This window comes from Filicampus tigris, chromosome 8, assembly GCF_054856515.1.
Source record: "Filicampus tigris isolate MCC_2025a chromosome 8, RoL_Ftig_1.0, whole genome shotgun sequence".
Classification (NCBI taxonomy): Eukaryota; Metazoa; Chordata; class Actinopteri; order Syngnathiformes; family Syngnathidae; genus Filicampus; species Filicampus tigris.
In genome coordinates this window covers 9,604,843-9,625,900 of record NC_141224.1, presented here as the reverse complement: position 1 = coordinate 9,625,900, position 21,058 = coordinate 9,604,843, and the positions used below count along the sequence as shown (strand labels likewise).

Genomic DNA, 21,058 nt, shown 5'->3' with positions numbered 1-21,058 from the left:
TAAAGGTGTCCCACGGGGTTCGGTATTAGCAGCTGCACTAGGATATCAGCACAGTGAATGGACGAAAAGATAACAAAACTACACATTGCATAAAACCAGTTTAAAATAAGTAGAGGTTTTACAGGAAAGTACATGATATAATAAGTTGTATTTGCTAACGGTGTCCCACAGGGATTAGTATTCATCCCCTTAAGAGTGGACAAGAAGATAAATTATATGCTCAATAAAACAGGCATGAAATTTGTTTTACAGGAGTATTTGTTTATCTATCTATCCATCTATCTATCTATCTATCTATCTATCTATCTATCTATCTATCTATCTATCTATCTATCTACCTTCCGACCATCTGCAAACCATTTATGCTGATGAGTAACCTTTTCTGGTTTTGACGACGTCAGAAGCTCTGAGAGTTTGACAAACTTTATTGATTTTTAGACCCCAAAATGAAAAAAAATAATAATACCCGTATTAATATTTCACACAAGATTCATCATTTTTCCACTGACGCTGCTACGCTGATACACATTTTCCTGTAATATCTCTCTAGCTTAAACATCCAAACCACAGGAGTGCATTTTGGAATCTGCTTCAAAACCAGCTGCTGCGCTACGCTAACTTTTCAAAGTTGTTCCTGATGAGATTTGGATCGCTACTCGTGTGTGTGAATGTGCATCGGAGAGATGACCAACGGGTACAGAACGATTTGTCGCTTCCTAACATTTGATCACATCATTTTATGCATGAGGCAGGATCTCCATTCGGCCCAGTACGATTTTTTTTTGTTTTTTTTGTTTTTTTGCACCACCATCCCCCATCATTTTCCATCCCTCTTCATGCGATTTAGCTTACTTGCAAACCTCAAAAAGCCCTCTCCTCCAATTTCACACACTTAGATAACTCCATACTCAGACTGCTCTCCAAAACAGAAAAGGAAGAAAACAAAAAAACAGAGGTTTATAAAAATGAAGGGGGGAGGGTACAGAGGGAGCAAAAGGCGAGATGGAGAAACTGTGAAAATGAGAAAGTGTGCGCTCATTTTTTCCGTTTCCTCACCGTCAAGACAGCAACTGCTACCCGTTAAAGCTAATTCCCTCTCTCTGCTACACAGGGAAAAACAATAATAAAGCAGCGTACTTTTGACCCAACTGAAGCAGGCTGTGGAAAATAGCCACGCAGGCCAATGATATGAAGCTCTGCTTTCACTCTTGATTAAAGGAAAACAACTCCGTTGTGTTTAGGTGACGTCCAGAACAAAAAATGTGATTTTCTCATTCATGCATGAGAGCGTAGAAAAAAAATAGAGAACCACTTTTACAACTTGTTTTTGAATGTTACTATCGCAAGAGTGCAAGAGCGTTACATTGCTTCAAAATCATAATTTACATAGAGGGCTTGTTGAGCAGCGTCCCGAGGACATCAATTTGGTGTTATAAAGATGATTTGTATTTGTGATGATACTGCAACATGATAAAAATGTGTAACTCATAACATCTTTGACAGTAAGGCCAGTCTAATGGAAGCTACTGACCTACGATTGACTTATTGCTCCACTTTTAAAGTAACATATTATGAAAAGGTCAGACAAATTTAATACATTAATTTCAATCAAATACATTAACGTAACAGCTTTGACAATCCTGTTTTTGTATATTTAACATTTAATGCCAATTTTAATCAAGTCTAAGAGATTATTATTTTTGTAACTCTCTTTAAATGTATATTTAGTGAACTGCTGCTATTTGTGGGGGATAGGGACGAAGCCACACCATGAAAAGAGAAAATCTGCAAATAACTGATGCTCATTGTAGTCACCCTGAAAAATATTTTTTTTTTGAAAAGTGAAGAAACAGGGAATTGGGTAAAAAACCTATCTGCAGCTAAATGGGGGGTCCTGTTTACATGATCCATTATTAGCTTTGGAAAAAAACACCAGATAAACCACTAATTAAATTTTAAATCCCACTCATAAAATTTGAGGGGACAATTGGGGGGATTATCTTCTTAAATTGTTGCCCTCTAATTTTAACTGTATTGAGATACAGCAATTACTCTAATATATTGTGTGTAATGTAACACATGGCCACCAATAGTTTGGGTTATTTGTTTGAGACTTACAGAAACCACACTTGCGCTAAGATAATGCTTTTATTTTGAAATTGCCCGCGTCATTATCACTACTCGACAAAAATTCCTTCATATCAAAATAGAACATAACAATAACACATTGTTACCATTTATTACTTAGAGGTTGTTATAAGTACACTATTCCCATGAAGGTGTCCACCAGGGATCACTATTAGGTCCCCTGTTGAAACATAATACATAATACTATCAACTCGAGTGATTTGTAATTAATATTTATACATCATTAATATTTATGAGGAGTGAGACATGTCTAAGAGGATTTCTAAAGCTTGTTTCTGGGTTGAAATACATGACTTCACTATGCCGTTTCCATTGGGGAAAAGCCTGGAGTGTTTGTAATGGCCCCGTGCCGCTTTGACTGACGCAGGGACGTCGTTCCTTGTTGTGTCTGCGCTGTTTATTAATGTTTAATGTTTGCATATGGTGTCACTCACATTAGTAGCTGGGATTAAAGAGAGTGATTTATTTGATTTTTTTTTGAGTTTCCGTACCGCTGGAACAGTCGTCGCCTCGCCAGCCTCCCTCGCACTGACAGCGGTCCGGAGCCAGGCAGCGTCCGTGAACGCACTCCTTGGTGCAGCGAGCTGGTGAGATGAAACGCAGACAGAGGCAAATAATGACACCGTAGGAGGAAGTGTATCACAACATGTCATCACATGAATATAACATGTCGTTATGCATAATGATATGTTTATTGGCTGGTAAAAGAAAGGAAGCCCTTGTTTGGAAAGAAGGTGCCTTTAGATGTCATGACCAGAGATGTTTCAATCATGCAAGCCGCGCTATATGTGACACATTGTATGAGAGGGTTCCAGTGACTAAACGTACTATTTTCTTTGCCCATGTTTGAGCGTGTGTTGCACCTTATTTATACAAGTCACCACAGGAGTCAGCATGAGGCTTTGTGTTCTATAATCACACGCAGAGCTACAAATAGAAACACGCAAAAATAAACTGAAACATCCCTTCATACTTTTGTAATGACTCAATTATTTTGTCTTTACGATTATTATCTGAATTTGATCGTTTTAATATTTGTTAGTAAAATGCAGAAAAAGAGTTGTTTTGCAGGGATTATAGCTGCATTTGTCATTGTAATTGCAGTTGTAGTTGTTTTAGATGTTGCATTGTTAATTATTTCCATTACACAGATACAAATTTTATGGGACACATAACATAAGTCAATACAATCATATAAGTGTAATTGAAGTAAATTAATATTATTATAATACTGTTAATACTTAATAATAGAAGCCCTCCTGTTCTATTTATTATGAATTATCATTGGTCTAACATTGGTAAGCTTATTTTCGAATATTAAAAAAAACGACATAAATAGATAAATAAATAAACACACCAAATTCAACAATTAAGAACAGTGTGGTTGTCTCAATTCAATCTTTTGACGTTACCATGAACTGGATGACTTGGAATCTACACTGACATAAAGAAAAACACAAACCTTTGTAAGCACATCAGTATTTCTGACTGATATTAAAATGACAATCATGCAATTAATTAATTCAATCCCAGGAATTTTTTAAAATATTTTTTTCAAATTTTTTGAAACGTTATTGTAAAAGAGGGTCTGAAAATATCTGGTACTAAATGAGTTGACATCTACCAAGGAGGCTTTTTTTTTTATGCGCGCTAGCAGGATTACACCAAAAGTATTAAAAGGAAATGCATGGACTAAGGACGATGTTCAGGAATCACATTTTGTTGTAGATAAAGATGTCAACCCAGTCATTTTCTTGCATTATCCTAACATTAAGTTGCTTAATTTAGGTCAACGGGTGGAAAATCTGGAGAAATCCTTCAAGTCAACTGAAATCTGAAGCGAAATTTCCTTGATGGGACGTTATTGGGGCTTTTCGCGACAAGGCTGCAGCCAGTACAAACAGCCATTAGCCACATGGAACCCAAGACCTCAATTTTGGAGAAAGTGCTTTATGTTAACGGCGCAGAAGAAAAGCTAACTGAGATTCATGTGTCAGGAAGGAAAAAAAAAAAAAAGCACCTTTGAATTCTCCAATAACAGTTTTGTCTACCACTATTTAGACTGGCTGTAGTTGACACTGAAAATGGTTGGTCTCATAGAAAAAAATGAGAGGTATTCTTTAAAAAAAAAACATATTTAGATAAATTGATACATTTTTTCTTCCCAATTTGAAACAGTTGCTATATGTCTTAATAGAGTAAGAAATAACATTTGTCAAAATATTCCTAGTTTCAAGACTTATATTACACTTTTCACCCGTTTTAGCCTCACAGCCTCAACGGGTATTATTTTTGTCCACTTACGTTCTTCATTCTAGTATCTGTGACTTTGAATGTGTGTCGCTTTAAAAGGCGGAGTCAGACCTGTTGAGTGACGTGGAAGTCAGCGACTGACATTGTAGAATTGGCCCATGATAGCAGCTGGCTGCAAAGTGGCTAACCATTAGCGAGTCTGCATTTTGAGCGCCTCTGGGTATCAGTTGAGCTGTAGCGCTAGCATATAATGTGCTTGTTACGTGTTTATTTTGTCACTAATTATTCAATAAAGAGATTGAAAGTGTACCAGTTGCTGTGACTATCCTTGACCACCTGTGGATTGATTACAATTCATTCTAACTAGAGGTGGTATAGGCTCTATTAAACTAGTGTAGTTAATATTTACTTTAGCGTCGACATGCAGTTGTGTAAGCCAGTTCGGCTTTGCAGTAGACACATTGACACCGCTATACTGTAAGGGAGCCACGATATGGTGAGGGACGACTGCATTCCCTTCTGATGCAACGTAATGACAAAAATTCATTTTGACTTACGAACGCATTTGTCTCGGCTCTCGTAGTAGCCCGGACAGCACTGGTAGCGTTTGCGGTAGTCCGTCTTGACGGCCTGCCTGTAGGCTGTCTTGTAGGTGATTCTGAATGAAGAACAACAACAGAGCGGATCAGTGAATCGTTCTTACCAGCAAGTCTTTCTCTGCTGACATTATCAGAAGCGCTGACCCTAAATTTCAACCTAATTTCTAACATCTCAACGCCTACTGCCATTAGATGTCGTTGTCACCTGTGTCGGGGGCATCTGTAGTTGCTCCGAGGGTCCGAGCAGGGTTCCTCGGTCACGTGGTCGTAAGGATGCGAGTAGGACTCCTTGACGGACGTGGTGAAGCTGAACAGAAGCAACAAACATCAAACGAATCAGGTCAGAGTTCTCCCTTGGTAAACTCAAATCAACTATGCCTCATATTTGGAGCAAGAAATAACCATTTGAGCTAATAATGGCATGGCATTGTTTTGTTTTTAAAATGCCTGGGAGTATTGATGTATGCTGTTTGTATATGTTGCTGCTCCACGTGTGTTAAGTGCCAGTAGTTTGAAAGTTTAGGATTACCGTATATTTTATGCTAATGTATATTAGCTTGTCAATGGAATTTTTCAGCACACGTTAGGATTACACTAACACAGTGGTTTTGTTTGGTTGAACGTATTGGTGTTTAAAGTACACAATATTTAATTTGCTTTTGTTTTATTTGTCAGTTTCAGTTTCTGGGAGTGACAGATGAACAACTACATTAAAAAAAACGTTTTTGATTAAAGTCTTTCAAAGCATTATTTAAATCGGGTTTTCCAAAATCTTATTCTTGTACCGTCGATTATTTTGGTCATTGTAATAAGATACTTCTTATTTCTTTACATTGCTTTTAAATGTCTTTTTTATTTGAAAATGTTCTTCAATGTTATGTGCAGCATAATGAGTTACTTTGTGTATTAAATGCAATGAATAAAGCTGCCTTGCCTTCCCTAAAATGCTGTTTTTATATTGTCTCTCTGTATCGCAGAACATATCTCCCGCAGTGACCTTTTCATTGGTTCACTGTACTGTCTCTTGATTTCTTGGCTTGGAATTCACCAAACAAGGAGCTAAAAAGCCTGAGAAAGCGATATAACATTCTAAGTGCTGATCCTTGCTCCTCTGTCCTCTCCATCATATCACACGCGTATGAGAAAGTATGCTTTCACGTCATGACAGCAGCGGTAGGAGCAATGGTGCATTGGTTTGTTTTCGCCAAGCGGGCCTCACCTCTCCCACAGGCTGCACACATTGGGGTCTCTCGGGTTGAGCGAGTAGGCCAGGCTGAGCAGGAAGCAGAGAAGAAGAAGGAAGTCCACGCTGTGCGCGGTCCACATGGTCCTGCACGCGCCAGGGAAAAAGCAAACGCCATGATTAGACAAAAAAAAAAAAAGAATCGAGAAAATGCATTACAAACATAGAATACAAACAGGCAATATACTGTACAGGTGGTTGCTAACTAAATGTGTAAATAAAAAGAACACATTTTGGCAGGCAGAAGCTTTACTATAAATATATATATATATATATATATATATATATATATGTATATATATATATATATATGTATAAAACATCGAACAGTTTTGTTGTTGATTCTTCTGATTTCAATTAAATTTGACCCGTGAAAGACACAACGGTTAATATACCATCTATTGGTGTCTGCAAATTAAAAAATAACAAAAATATACATAGTAAAATGAAGAAGATACAAATAAGTAGGCCAGAAGAACAAGTTTTGAATTACATTTACATCAAAAACATTTTACACATTGCATTTACTTCAAAAAACATTTTAAACGTTTTTTTTGCAAATATTAAAACTTGATCTGAAAGTTGAAATACAACAGTAGGATTTATGCAGCATTTATGAATGTGTGCAAAATGCAATAAAATAAAATAAAATGTAACAAAAACAATTAAATTAAAATTGGGCTTCATTCTCGAGTTGTTTCCTTTTCTTTTTTTTTTTTACTTGGAATGGGTCTGATGACATAACAGGATGGTAAAGATACTACATATGGATGTTTGGAAATTCCAAACTAATTAAGAAAATGTAGAAAAAAAAACTGCTTGTAATACCAATTTGATTTTTGATTAAATATTTTTTTGTTAAATCTCTCTATAATTTAAAAACAACAAAAACAAGATTTTGCTAGATTTTAAAAAAATCATTAAACGCAAGTCACTTTACAAGAGGGTTACTACAACATATATGGGTGTTTGAAAGATAGAAAACAATTACAAAAAATATAGAAAATACTGTAAAGAAACGTGCCAGTTTAAGTCATGACAAAACAGGGTTATGTGTCTAATGCATCAATTTTGCAGAAACTGTGTGACTGATTAACCACCAGACCACCAGAATCCAGCACGCAAAACGCCGGCGGACGGCCTGACGCAGCAGATGAAGACGAGTCAAAGAGGAAGAGGGAGGCGAGGTCAGGAAACGCGACTCCAAATTCGATCCTGACCTCAATCCATCAGAAGCTCATCTCCTCGCTCTCCTCGCTTTTGCTCTTGTTGTCCCGGCGCTCGCTCCAGCAGCATCTGGATTTCATCACACGCCGTCGACCCGAGAGAGCTAGAGCGGCACGGGGACCCTGTTAGGCTCTCAGGGAACGAGAGGCAGACTTGTTTTCCCCACCCCCCACACCTTTCTTCATTCTCACCACAGAGAAAGAACTTAAACGAGCAGCCAAGACTTCTGCTCAAGACGTTGTGGGAATGCCGCAACACCTCCGAGCAATGCCGTGTTGACATCAGATTGTGGAGCCAGTTGTCTACAAATTGGGGATACGTTTGTGATCACGGGGTCTTCAAGTTATATCGATAACTCCTTTGTGCAGGAGGTCCCAGGTCCTTGTTCTCTCCACTCCATGTTAGTACTCAAGCGCAGTGTGAAAGGGGCTATTGATTCCGAGTCATCTGGGACTCACCATTGTTTACTTGCAGCCTCTCTTTATTGTGATTCGCCATCATTGTTTAGTTGTTTGTGTCTCTGAAGAGCGTAACACAACGTGTAATGTGGTTTATTTGAAGTGTTTGTGCGCAATAAACACATCGGCGACCACTCGGCCTCATTTCACTGATTTGCGCGCACGTGATTGACGGATATCGCGGCTGGCAGAGTTTCATACTCGCCGAGGAGCTAATTCACTCCGTGTCAACAAAAAGAGACTTTTACAAGGGGAGGCATATGGCTCCTATTAGGTGGGAGTCATCAACTCGGTGGGTTTATATTTTTCATTAGCTTCACATCTTCTTGATTGTGCTTCATTAGAGAAAGGCTCCAAACCGCATGGGAGATTCTCGAATGCTGACAAAGGCAACTTGAAGGACTGGTTGTTTTGGAGTTGTGGAGGAATTCGGGGGGGTGGGGTTGTGGTGGTTGCAGGTAGACAAGCTGAGCTCCAGGTGGTGTTGTCATCATGTGGAAGAAAGTGAGCTCTTGGAGGAGGCAACCTTGATACTTCTTGGAAAATAATCTTTTTCTCTTGGCCGGCGACGAACGGCGACCGTTTTTCCAATCATTTTACAGGCTAGCGGCTAACAGGCGCTAACACGAGTGCTTTTCACACGGGACATCAGAGGCACGATGATAAAGTCGGCATTTATGTGTTGTTCACAACTTGACATTCAGATAATTCAATGTGTGACATTTGACTTGAACACAAAGTTCCGTGGGCAGTGAATTTCAGGTGTTAAAGGTCACTTTCTTTGAGTACCTGCAGTCCGCCTCTGTTAAGCCTTTCACACCGCCATTGCAGTTTGGTGCATTCAGATAAATAGATACATGGCGACGCCTGCATGATAAGTGCTTTCAACACAAAAGGGCGTGGGAAGTGAATCTTGGGTGTCCTTGCTTACTGGCGACAACCCACTTATGTTACGTCACTGATTCGCGTTTAAACTACTGTTGTGGCTTCACGCATTTGGATAATTAGATTCATGGGAACATCAATACAACTGCTTTCAACACAAAGGGGTGTAGGCAGTGAGTCTTATGGTTTAAACTTTGCAGCATTTTTTTCAAGAATATGTTCTACGCAGACCCACTAGTTGAAACAAGGAATCCTGATAAATAATGCGTTTGTGGAATAAGAGTTAATCCGTCCGTTTTTAGCCATCTCTGGGGGCGGCCATTTTGTCACTTCTGTCAATTGATTACCCAGGGCTCAATTAACAACCAATCACAGCTCATCTGTTTTATAAAGCTGAGCCACGATTGGACGTTCCCTGAGCCCTGAGTAGTTGTGATGTTATTTTTAGTTGACAAAATGGCCGCTCCGTGAGACGGACAAAAACGGGTGGATTTTGCTGCTTACCTCATATACCTCAAATGCAATATAAATCGGAATGCCGTGTTTCAACCTACATAGAACATATCCTTGAAAAATCTTTAAAGTTTCAAACACTGCTGGTATTCCGCCTCTGTTACACTTGTGATACTACCTCGGAAGCCGGCATATTCACAGGTCAATTTCTATCCCTATCATCTCGCATCGGTACCTCACACGCAGAGAAACACGCTGGGAAAATGCAAGGAAAAATCTCGCTTAGATGGCCAGTGTGAAAGCAACCACTCTAGAGCAGCAAAATGACGGCCTGGTGAAAATTAAAAGTCTATTTCTGAAAACCACAAACTGGTGCTGGAACCTAATGAATAATCAATTTAATAATACGTAAATCTTTTTGGGAGGAAAAAACAAAATACTTTCAAATTGAATCAAGACATATTTAATCCCAGCCAGATGCTCTTGGAATATGAACCCTAGTTCTTTCCTTCAAAAGGACCTTATATCAATCACTGTCTTATTTACATCCATCAAATGTACTGTAACTAACTGTAGCCAATAGAATGCTTATAGTAATATGATATAACAAGTCTTCTCATTGGGCGGCTCAGAGTGCAGTATATGCCCAACTGGCATCCCACAGGGATCACCATTAGGTCCTTTAAATATTCATTTAGCTCCATTAATTACACTTACTATCCTTGTTTGAAATACTGTACACTATGAAAATGATTGCGACACAGACTGCAAACGGGTGAAAATATGGAGTTGATCTGCTTTGCTTAATGAACATCAGACACGTACAGTACAGTACATGCCCTCCCACGGGCCACTGTTGCTATTTCAAGCTGTGACAAATCACAACACAGTTATTACAAATGCCTTAGATGAGTTCATAGAAGAGGGGGAAAAAATTTTCAATTTACTATCCGAGCATATTTTGCCAATTCTGGAAATATGCACAGACACACACATACATGGGAGCTGTTTGCGAGCGCCGCCGTTATACTCTTTGCAGATGTACACGGGTGGAGTGGAGCCACAACAAAGGCCAAATATAAACATGTGCTGATTTTATGTTGGTCTCGAAAGACACTTGTAGCCATGATGTTCGCTTCCATCTGCACTGACAGCTCGGCGTTCCGTCCTTTTCCATCTCGAGCACGACAAACGTTTACTAGCGGGACAGACTTTGCACAAATGAAGCGAGCAGTTGAAGAAGTTCACTTGAATTATTTGCTCTAATGGACGGATTGGCTGCAGCACACACAGCAAAGCCGACTAGTAAATCAAGTCAGTGAATGAATGGGCGGCAGTAAGCAAAAGTGACGAGCAAGTAGTAGCAGTTGTGAAAAGATTCTTTTGTTTGGAGCAACGCTGACACTTTGAATTCTCCTGTTTTTAAATGCGATGCAGCTGCAAACGCAAAGTGACATCGCTCCAAAAACTAGATGGAAATACAAACAGGAATGATTCAAGGGGACTAGGTGCAAGTAGTATACAGTAACCGTGGCCTCTTTTAAGCAAAACGAACGACTTTCTGTTCATTTTCGGACATTGGTCAGTGAGACAAGTTGGTGCGTCGTGACTTGACCGACAATCCCGCCAAATTAAATGTGGAAAAACTAGCAAGTATATCTTTTACTACTACTACTGTGCACCGTACACTGTTACATGTGTTTTATATTCGTACAGTTTATATTAGGAGTGTGAATATCTCCAATGAAATACAATTCCATGCATCTCGATACATAGGTTGCGATGCTATTCAAGAATGTTGGATTTCAAAATTGAATGAGTGGATTCAGTTCCATTCAGTGGGATTACAATTTGATTTGTTATGGCACGGCTCAGTTTGATATGATATATGATATGATATGATATGATATGATATGATATGATATGATATGATATGATATGATATGATATGATATGATATGATATGATATGATATGATATGATATGATATGATATGATATGATATGATATGATATATGATATATGATATATGATATATGATATGATATGATATGATATGATATGATATGATATGATATGATATGATATGATATGATATGATATGATATGATATGATATGATATGATATGATATGATATGATATGATATGATATGATATGATGCGATGCGATGCGATGCGATATATCATATCATATTTTCTGATATATCATATCATGTCATCTCAAACTGAGCCGTACCATAACAAATCAAATTGTAATCCCATATCATGATATGATATGATATGATATGATATGATATGATATGATATGATATGATATGATATGATATGATATGATATGATATATGATATGATATGATATCTACCAAGCCTCTGTATTCAGGCCCAAATATTCTATTCATGTTGAGGTCAAGCTGCTCTGACACCAAAAGTAAAATATTGTTTTCTTCCTATTCAAAGCTGTTTCATGGTCGTGCTCTTGTAGAATCTACAGCATAAAAATGCATTTGATCTATGTTTTACACGGCCTTGTTCCCGTAGCAACGGTGAAAACAACTCTGAAGAGGAGCTCTAAAATGTGTTCCAGGTGCGAGACGCGTTCAAGCGTATTGACTTTCTATATCATGTAGTCACATAAATTAATCACATCACAAAGCACCACTAATACCATCTGATTGAAAATAATTCACTTCAAAACAGAATATTGCACAATGGAATGGGGTTTCTGAAGTTGACTTGCAAATTTTGCGGCTTCCAAAGTAGCATCAGATGGTTGTTATTTGTAGAGGGAATAGGGATTGAGCCCTGTCTGTTGCGAATTATAAAAACAGCAAGTAATTGACGCCTCTAAAAAGGTTTAGAATTGGCTATATTGACTCATTTACTGCTGTGGATATTTATATTCGCCCAACCAATTACTGCCAGTGACAAGCTTGTCTGTGAAATTCAGAGGTTTGTAAACGACTGTAATGACTAACAGAACCTTGTGTTTTGGAGATGGCGGCGTTGCATCACTTAAGGTTTGAGACCAGAACAGCTTTTGAGTAAAAGATAAAGATGGGGGGGTGAATCTCGGCTTGTCACACCGATAATGGGGAGAAATCCAACAGGTTGAAAGTCAGACAAGTTTGGGAACCTGACACTAGAAAGCTTATGTATATTTATGATGTAAACAAACCATGTGCCGGATGAAGCGGTTAATGTTTGGCATGCAAAAAAGCCAATTGACATTCAACTTGAGCCATGCGGTGTGTCAGCGTCACTCACGGTGCGTTTCTTAGTTGTAAATGTGTAAATAAATGAGTGTTTTGCCATTAAAAGAACTTTGTTTTATTTTTCTATTGTTTTACAGTTTGAGGTGACATAAAGGCAAAAAATGTTTGTGTCAAAGGCACTGTTCTGCTTGACGTGTTTCTTCTCACACAAAGCTTGTTTTTGACGATTTTTGGTCAGATACCGCTGTTTTTGGCGAAAGCAACCCATGTTCTATTGCTAATTGCTAAAGAATAGAAATTGGAAGAAAAAATATTTCGGGGGAAAGAAGAAACTGTCTTTTGGTAGGTTCTGTTATATCTTGAGAGATCGGTCAAAATGTTCTAAAATGGCTGGCAATATGGGGGACTCTGCTTTGGAAACAGTGAGTTTGTCGTTTAAACTGTAAATACACTACAAATTCTCATTCTCAAATGCTTTAATATTTTTTCAAACTAATCTTACATTACCTTTAAAAATAAATGCACCACCAGTGAACCTCTGCAACATACAGAGCTTGTCTCTCAGTGATGTGTGCCGTGTCAACATACTTCCTTGACACTAATTTCTGTATACTTTTCAATTTAGACGGATCGTTGTTGCCACTTTGTGGCATGTTAGGGTGTTTCGCAGTGTTTTTCAGCAACTAGCTGGGGATAGGTGTCACCCAAAAATAATCTCAAAGTGGTGAATTGGTGAAAAGCGAACTGTGAATAAAGGAGAGATTCATGATAATACGTACATAATAATAATAATACGAATCATATTTAACAGTAGCATTAACCATTTCCATACATGTTCTGCCCAAATCAAGGCAGTAATAGGCCTAAAAGTGACTAATCAATGATAAAATATGCCTGAAAAAAAATTCCAAATATCCACATAACATTCCCCTTTGTGACTCAATACTGCTGTAGGAATAACACATTCCCTGGAGCGGTGCACCTTCCATGTGACACATCCACCACCGCAGCCCCCCTCCCACCTCCCCCGCCATTAAAAAGCAGAGTTACTGTAAAGCCATAATCCTTTTCATCTGGATCCAAGCGCCGTTGAGACCGCAGTGGGACTGGCACATGTTGCCTATGTTGGGTGAGGGGGCTTCTCAGACCCTTAGCAACACACTAGTGGAGAAACAATCATCGCGCCACGCCCTGAAATGTGAGCGTGGAATAAACACACCCACAGATCGCACTGTGTTTACGGTAAAGAAACCGAAAACGCCTCGCGCCGCTGGAGCCGAACCCCCGCGCTGGAAAATGACGGTAAGCGGAAAAAGGCTGGACAGTTCTGGACGTGCTTTCGGGACAAAAGATGATCTAGAGACAGAAAGATGGCAGCTGAGGCTCAAATTTCGATGATGACGCGGAACTAATGGGATGGGGTGCTGTCCCGCCAAATCCAGAGGAAAGCATGGAAGGAATCAGGGGATGCCACAAAAAAAGTCAAAACGGACGAAAAAAAATACATGATCGAAAAAAAATATACACAGTCGTAGTCAGGGCTGGACTGGCCAAAGGGCATAGTGGGCAGATGCCCGGTGGGCTGATGTCTTCGGGAGCGGTGCTATTTCATTATTATCCCCAACCTCCACCCCCCCCCCCCCAAAAAAAAGGTTTCTTCATTTTTTCTCAAGAGACCGGCCCACAATTTAAAGGGAGCAGCCCATTAATGCATTTACAACACAGACAGCAAATTGAACCAATGAATATCAGAGCAGTGGCAGGTGCTGTGTAGTAGCCATCGGTGGTCAGGAGTCATATCTCAATACAAATTTGGGGAATTTGGTTCGCAGCAAAAAATGCCAGGGCCAATTTTCAGTTCCAGTCCAGCCCTGATAGTAGTGGTAAAAGTAATGTTGATTTTTAATGTTGATTTTTCACCCTTTTTCAAAGTTTTGGGGAGGGTATTTGGCATATAGACAAGGTAGATTTTAGTGTTTCTTTCTGCTTTCATGCTTACTTTTATGTAAAATATCACAAATGTTACAATTGAAAACAAAGTGGTTGAATATTGTGCCCAAGCAGCCTACTCCAGGGTCTTCATATGTATTCAGTCACCGTTAAAAGAAAATACCTATATTTTGTTTGATTGACACATAGAGAAGAAGAGTTTTGTTAACAATCCTGCCAAATTTGAACAACCTGATGTTAAAGGACACAGTCAGATGCCCAATGCACCCTCTTAGTTTGTGAATTATCTCGGCTTTTATGGAACGAAAAAACAACCCAAATAAAATCGAGTCAACTCTTCAGGCTGCAGGGAAATACTTCATGAAAAACAGGAAACAGCGAGTGACTTCTCGCTTCCTGGCTCCTCCGCTTCATTCATGCTAAGGTTTCCACAGTTGAGTGCGACTTTATTGGTTCTCATCAACCAAGATAACAAACCCCTTTTGAAATCGCCATCTTGGAAGTTTAATGAGGATGAACGACCGCATGGAATTGTGATTTCCCACGGAGGACCCGCCGGGGTAACCAACATGGAAACCAGAGAGTTGATAAATAAGCAATCGTGAGTCTATCTGTTCCAACACTTTTGCAGACGTGTGTAATTCATTTCAAGGTACTGGAACTGTTCAACAACAAAACATTGTGTGACTTTAAAATCATTTTTAAAATAAGAAAAGGCTAGAAATGCTAACATGTAGCCAACTCCCCAAGTGGTTCTCAAATGGAGGATACATGAAGGCGCTTCAAGAGGTATGTGAGATTATAAAAAGCACCCATGCAAAGAATCAGCTTGATTACAGCAGTTATGTCCCTTTATAATTTTTATAAACAATTCTAAACAATTGTAAAAGAAAAACAAAAGAATAAAGGGTAGTTGGTAGTTGAAGTAGAAGGTTTATCCAACATGAAAATTAGTGTTGTCAATAGGTGAAAAAGCAACTCTGTGTCAATTTTTTCCAATATCTTTGGAGTGGAATTTAATTCATTTCAAGGCAACCGGTCAATAGCAAAAAAAACGTAACCCTTAAAATGATAAAATCCCATAAGAATGGCTAGTAATGCTAACATGTAGCGCCCTAGCATCTTAACATAATGTTTACAAATAACAGCGAAAGAATGATAACATATGCCTCAACCAGGAGTCTCATCCACGCTGATCACTTACAAGCTAATAGCACCTTCGTCAGAAAATCCATCTCCTGATCGCTCCTTCCTAGATTTTTCCCGTCTTTCCCCCAAGATGACTTTTACAGGTATGAGGTCAGCGCCTCCTCTTTCCCACCGCTGTGATGGAGAACAGAGCTCACGGGTAACAGCGTCGGAATGATAACGTCACCACGGCAATGCTCATGTTGTGGACCACGTGAGGACATCAACAAGAAGAGTTCAACAGAGTGCAGCGAGGGTGTAAGGAAGGTTAAAAATGACAAGCAACCATCAGATTGATGAATGTGCCGGAAGATACTATTTCAAGGGCGGGTGGGTCGTTTTTGATTCCCAGTACAGCAGCACAGGAAATGTTTTTGTCAAGATCAAAGACAATTTTGAATTTTAATCACCTAGAATACATGTTTTCGTAAACATTAACAATAATTTATTTTTAAAATTGACCAAATTTGGATAATAGTAAATATAACTTTTGAGACTTCAGTTAAAACGAATATAAGTGGCGGCGTGGCCAATAGAGGGCGCCACACCACTCACCAAGAAAAACATGAAAAAATGAAATTACAAATTATAAGACAAAAATATTTTCAAACATACGTGTGTCTACCTTTAGATGAACAGGATAATCATTGTCATATTGTTAATGATGAGAAAGTTTAGTTTAGTTTTTCATCTCTGTTGTCTGACACATTTCTGGTCTGGGGTTACACAAGCAATAGTTCAAATGTTGTAGCTCCTCTTCAATACAAGAAATACAGCTGAATGGGCTCTATCCAAGCAGCTCTTTCATTGGACCTCAAACATTGGCTACCAGCATGTACGGTTGCGGGCAGAGCCATATTGATACAGCTAATACAGATTCACTACACACTATTTTTTTTCTATTTTGTTTCAGGTATTAATTGTAATCGATAGTTTAAGAAGCTAGCGCTAGTTTGAGAAGCTATCTGTTCAAACATGTGAGCTTTCTTTTATCTAATCTAGTGCAATTCAGTGCCACTGGTCACGCCATAAATCCTTAAATAATACATAAATATAAGATTGTGGCACTTTTAAAATAAAAAATATTCAATTTAATATTCCTGTTTAAATGAATCAAAGTTTTTAAGACAGTTATTTTGAGACAGAAAAGGCAAGTTCCAAGCCAAACTTTGAATGCCACAATCTATTATGTCCCTTTGAATCTTAAAGCCAATTGCTTTTTCCGCAAACTGTTTTGATCACAAAATTATATCGTTTGACCCTTTTATGCAAAATAATATCAATTCCTGGCCATAATTATGTTCACGACCACATGTGCCACAAATTAAATGACTCCAACATGCTGTTTTTGTAAACATCAAAGTAATTAGGAGTCTTTGATGAACCTATAATGTGTTTTCTGCTGCCTGTTAAACAGGCTTGGTTTTTAACCTGGTTTTCAATCTGGTGTAATTCAGAGCCATTGGCCACCACCAAAAACTTTAAAGCTGAGATGTAGGTAGCTGTTGTCTTTAAATGATATCATTTAATATTCCTATTTTAATTTCTGAAGTACATTTTAAGACAGGAAAGGAAAATTGTAAGCCAACCTTGGATGCCACAATGTTTGTCGGACAATTTCCTCTTTGGCTTTTGTAACTTAATACCGAGATTCAACAACAAGCACTTTTTTTTGCAAACTGATGTAATTACTAAACGATACAGTTAGATCCTTTCATGCAAAAAAAAATCTAATTTCCTCGCCGTAATGACACTGACGACCGCATGCGCCATAAATTCACCCCTCTCGAAAAGGAAATTAAACCAGAAGATGACAAAGCAAATAAATAACCCTCATGTGGCCGTACAATCTTTACATTTTGCAGATGTGTGCCGTGACATGTGGCCGCCTATTAAATTCTCGGCTTCTTGCCAGTTGGAGGCAAAAAACGGTGCATAGCGCCTGCGCCTGCACATGGGTCGACCCAAACCGCAGGCGGCATGACTTGCGGCTCCGCTGGTCAGGGAGACAAACTAACAAACGGAAAGTCTATAGGAAATACACGGCCTCCATTCACAACACTTTGGACCGGCCCGCCAAGATTCAGCCAGCGAAATGGCGGAAAACCCAAAATGGATGACTTTATAAGAGGACAAGACCATACTGGGTTGTAATTATACATGGCGTAATTCACTGTGGATCATAATCTGAGACACTTTGACCGAAGGAAACCCAAAGCCAGAAAACACAGCTTAGCTGTATAAACACCCGCATTACCAACACCAGCGACAAACCCTCGACGTCCGCAAAGTCACACCAAACGCGGACTGTAAGGAATTGCCACCAGCGACGTGTACAGACACTCAAAGTGGGACGTCGCCCCGAAAGGGGATACAAGTAAAAGTACACGTAGCCTAGCCATACGAAGCCACTTTCAGACAGCCTGTTAAAGACCGGAGTTTTCCTATTTGCTCTGTTTCAGTGGCACAGATATGGAGCGGGGGTATAATTTCAACCTGCCAATATTCCACCATCTGTGGGAGATTATATGCCAGTCTTGGCATTCCTTTTCAACACTCTATAAGTTGGTGGCAGTTTTGAGACAGAAAAAATGACAAACATTTTCCACCTTTTATTGCAGGTTGCTGCACTGAATAAACCACACGGACATGGAACGGGGGTGCAAAAACATTCGGCAAATATTATCTGAGGTAGACTGGAAAAGCTACACTCCTTCGTCGCAGTTCTCTGCTTCCACCTTTCACACACCACCTCAGAAGCCAGAGAATGTGCGGATCAACTCCAACACCACATTTCGTATCGGTGGTACCTTTCAGACACAGCACTGGCCCGTATACACAAAAAAGTCCGGATTGTTAACATTTTTCCTTTTTCCAGGGCGGTGTTCTGTGTAAATGGCAAGGACACGGAAAGGGGGTGTAAAGTTGTTCTACCGATATTTTACCAGCCACGTCGCCGGCTGAAAATTTACGAGTTCAACTCCCCATTCTGAACAGGGACTGGGGGAGGAATTGTCTTGTAATTATTGTGACATTAGTATCAGACTTTCCACTATCCCCTTTTACACAGCTTCCGTCCTGCTCTCCGATACCACCTTGGAAGCCGGCTAATTTCAGTGCCAACAGGAACAAGCGGGCTCTGAAAAAAAGAGCTACATTTTGTGCAATATTTTGTTTTTGTGGACTCAGTGAAACCATCTGATGAGGCTACTTTGTGGGATCTCTGTGTGTTCTCCAAGGTTGAAACCACAGTCGAAATATTACCAACAATAGCTTGGAAAAAAAAACAATTGCAGTGTGCAAAATCAGACCACCGTGGCCTGTAAAGAATTATCAACAGTGTATGAAACTTAAAACAACAACAAACTCTTAATCCTAAACCATGGTATAGTTTATTGGCTGTTAGCCTCAGGACCTCTACAAACATTCATGACCTCCAGTAGAGACAAGGAGGATCATCTGTAAGGACACCGCCGTTTTTAAGACGCTTCCTGAGCCTTGTAGGACATTCTCAGTGTCCGTTTCCTACTGGGATTTATGATCTTGTTGTTCATTGTTATCCCGTCGCGTAAAAGCCCGCTAGCTTCCTGCTGTCTGGGGAATTAACGCCACACACAACGTTCATCCTTCGTGTCACATTTTTGTAAACATCAACAACAGTTGGGGGTCTTCAACGAATCGAACTACAGGGCTTTTTTTTTGTGGTAATCAGAGATCATTTTGAGTCTTGGACCTAATGCGTGTAAAACAATGTACGTGTTTTGTAAACATCAAAGAGACTTAAATTAACCAAGCCTGACTTTTTAAAATAAGCAAGACAATTTTGAGAGTTGAATGAACCTAATATACGGATTTTTTTGTAAAAAAAAAAAAAAAAGAGGTACTCAATCAACCTAACACGTTTTTGTAAACATCAGTCAGCTGCCAAATAGATTTTAAGATTGTGATGTCTATAAGTCACTGAATGGTTTAGGTTCTGAATACATTCAGGAAATGCTAATTGAATATAAACCCAGTAGGGCTCTGAGGTCTGTAAACCGGTCAATTAGTGGAGCCAAGGTTTCAAAGTAAACATGGTGACGCGGCATTTAGCTGTTATGCTGCGCGCAGATTGAATAAGTTGCCGACTGGAGTGAAGTCGGACCCAAATATAAATGCTTTTAAATCCAGGTGATGAAGATCTTTTAAGCATTTTTAAAATTAATTTCACTATACAATCTTTTAGCGATTTCAGAGAGCTACTTTTTATTTCTTTCTTTTGCTTTTCGATATTTTTAAATGTTTGTTTTTTAAATGTGCTTAAATGTGCATTTTTGGGGGGTAATTTTACCATGCTACTTTTGTTTTATTTTCTTTGCCTTTGAATGTCTTCAGCTGTTCTGTTTCCAAATTTTGTTTGTTGTGCTTTTGGTTGTGTGAAGCACATTGAGTTTGCTGTCGTAGTCTCCCACCACATTGAGTTGCCTTGTGTATGAAATGCGCCACATAAATAAATTTGCCTTGCCTTGTCATCGAGGATCACTAAGTCCTCAGCAAAACTAACAATTAGCAACCAGCTGTTTAAAAAGCACACATCTGCTATATTTTTGTACGTACATACGGGGACCATAAATGAGCTTTGAGATGTAAGATACGACAATGACGCTCAGTGCAAGAATGTGTTGGCCTCGATGCATCCCATTAAAACCATCCATCCGTTTCAAATGCCTTTTTTTTTTTTTTTTTAAATAACAGTGATGCCTGATGAGGAGCTGGAATGCTCTTCTCTGCATTGTTTCTGCGTGAATCACAGATGACTTGTTGATTCAGACATACGTTGTCTCTTCCTGACCTTTATTATTTGGCCGCGTGTCCGCTAGCCTGCCAGGAAACTCTACATGTGTCTCGCATTACATTTTCAAAACAAACTAACTTCAGGACTTCATGCTAGTAGCCAACAAAATGGCCACTCTGAGAGAAATTGACATTATTCCCTTATTTTTCCATGGGATTTGACACTGACGGTCAAATCCGAAACTATGTGCGCGCTCCTCTATTTTGGAGGTCAAGGAAGCTGTGGGAAACATGACGGCGATGCAAAAGCATTACAACAACAAGTCGTTCATGTCTCGTCATAGCACTCCCTCAGCACAAACACAAGCAAGGCTAAGGGGGTCAAGAGCCTTTGAAATGTTGAGTAGAGGTTAGCAAAACACTCATAACCTCTGCTAACATCTCACAGCCATGATAAACTAGCCATGGGGATTCTTTTGTAAATATTCAACAACAAAGCCAAAAATGTCCATTTCCGTAAGCTTCTCTTCATCTTATCTTGATGTTACTACATTTGGGACTAGATTACTACTTACTGGACCTTCCCAATTGAGAAATCATTTGCATGGATGCATTTTCTATACGACTTATTTTACATTCACAAATGCTAATCATTTCATTTTCAATCA

At 39.2% G+C, this 21,058-nt stretch overlaps 1 protein-coding gene across 1 annotated transcript in view; it reads right to left on the bottom strand.

Annotated features, from left to right (window-relative positions):
- pear1 (platelet endothelial aggregation receptor 1) overlaps nt 1–21,058 on the bottom strand; it is a 44,721-nt gene that overhangs the window by 13,934 nt on the left and 9,729 nt on the right. The window contains exons 3-6 of the mRNA XM_086038220.1: nt 6,220–6,330; nt 5,206–5,307; nt 4,959–5,059; nt 2,640–2,732 (exon numbers count right to left, since the gene is read on the bottom strand). Of these exons, the coding sequence (XP_085894346.1) occupies nt 2,640–2,732; nt 4,959–5,059; nt 5,206–5,307; nt 6,220–6,326 (403 nt within the window). The 5' untranslated portion in view covers nt 6,327–6,330. The remainder of the gene's footprint in view (nt 1–2,639; nt 2,733–4,958; nt 5,060–5,205; nt 5,308–6,219; nt 6,331–21,058) is intronic.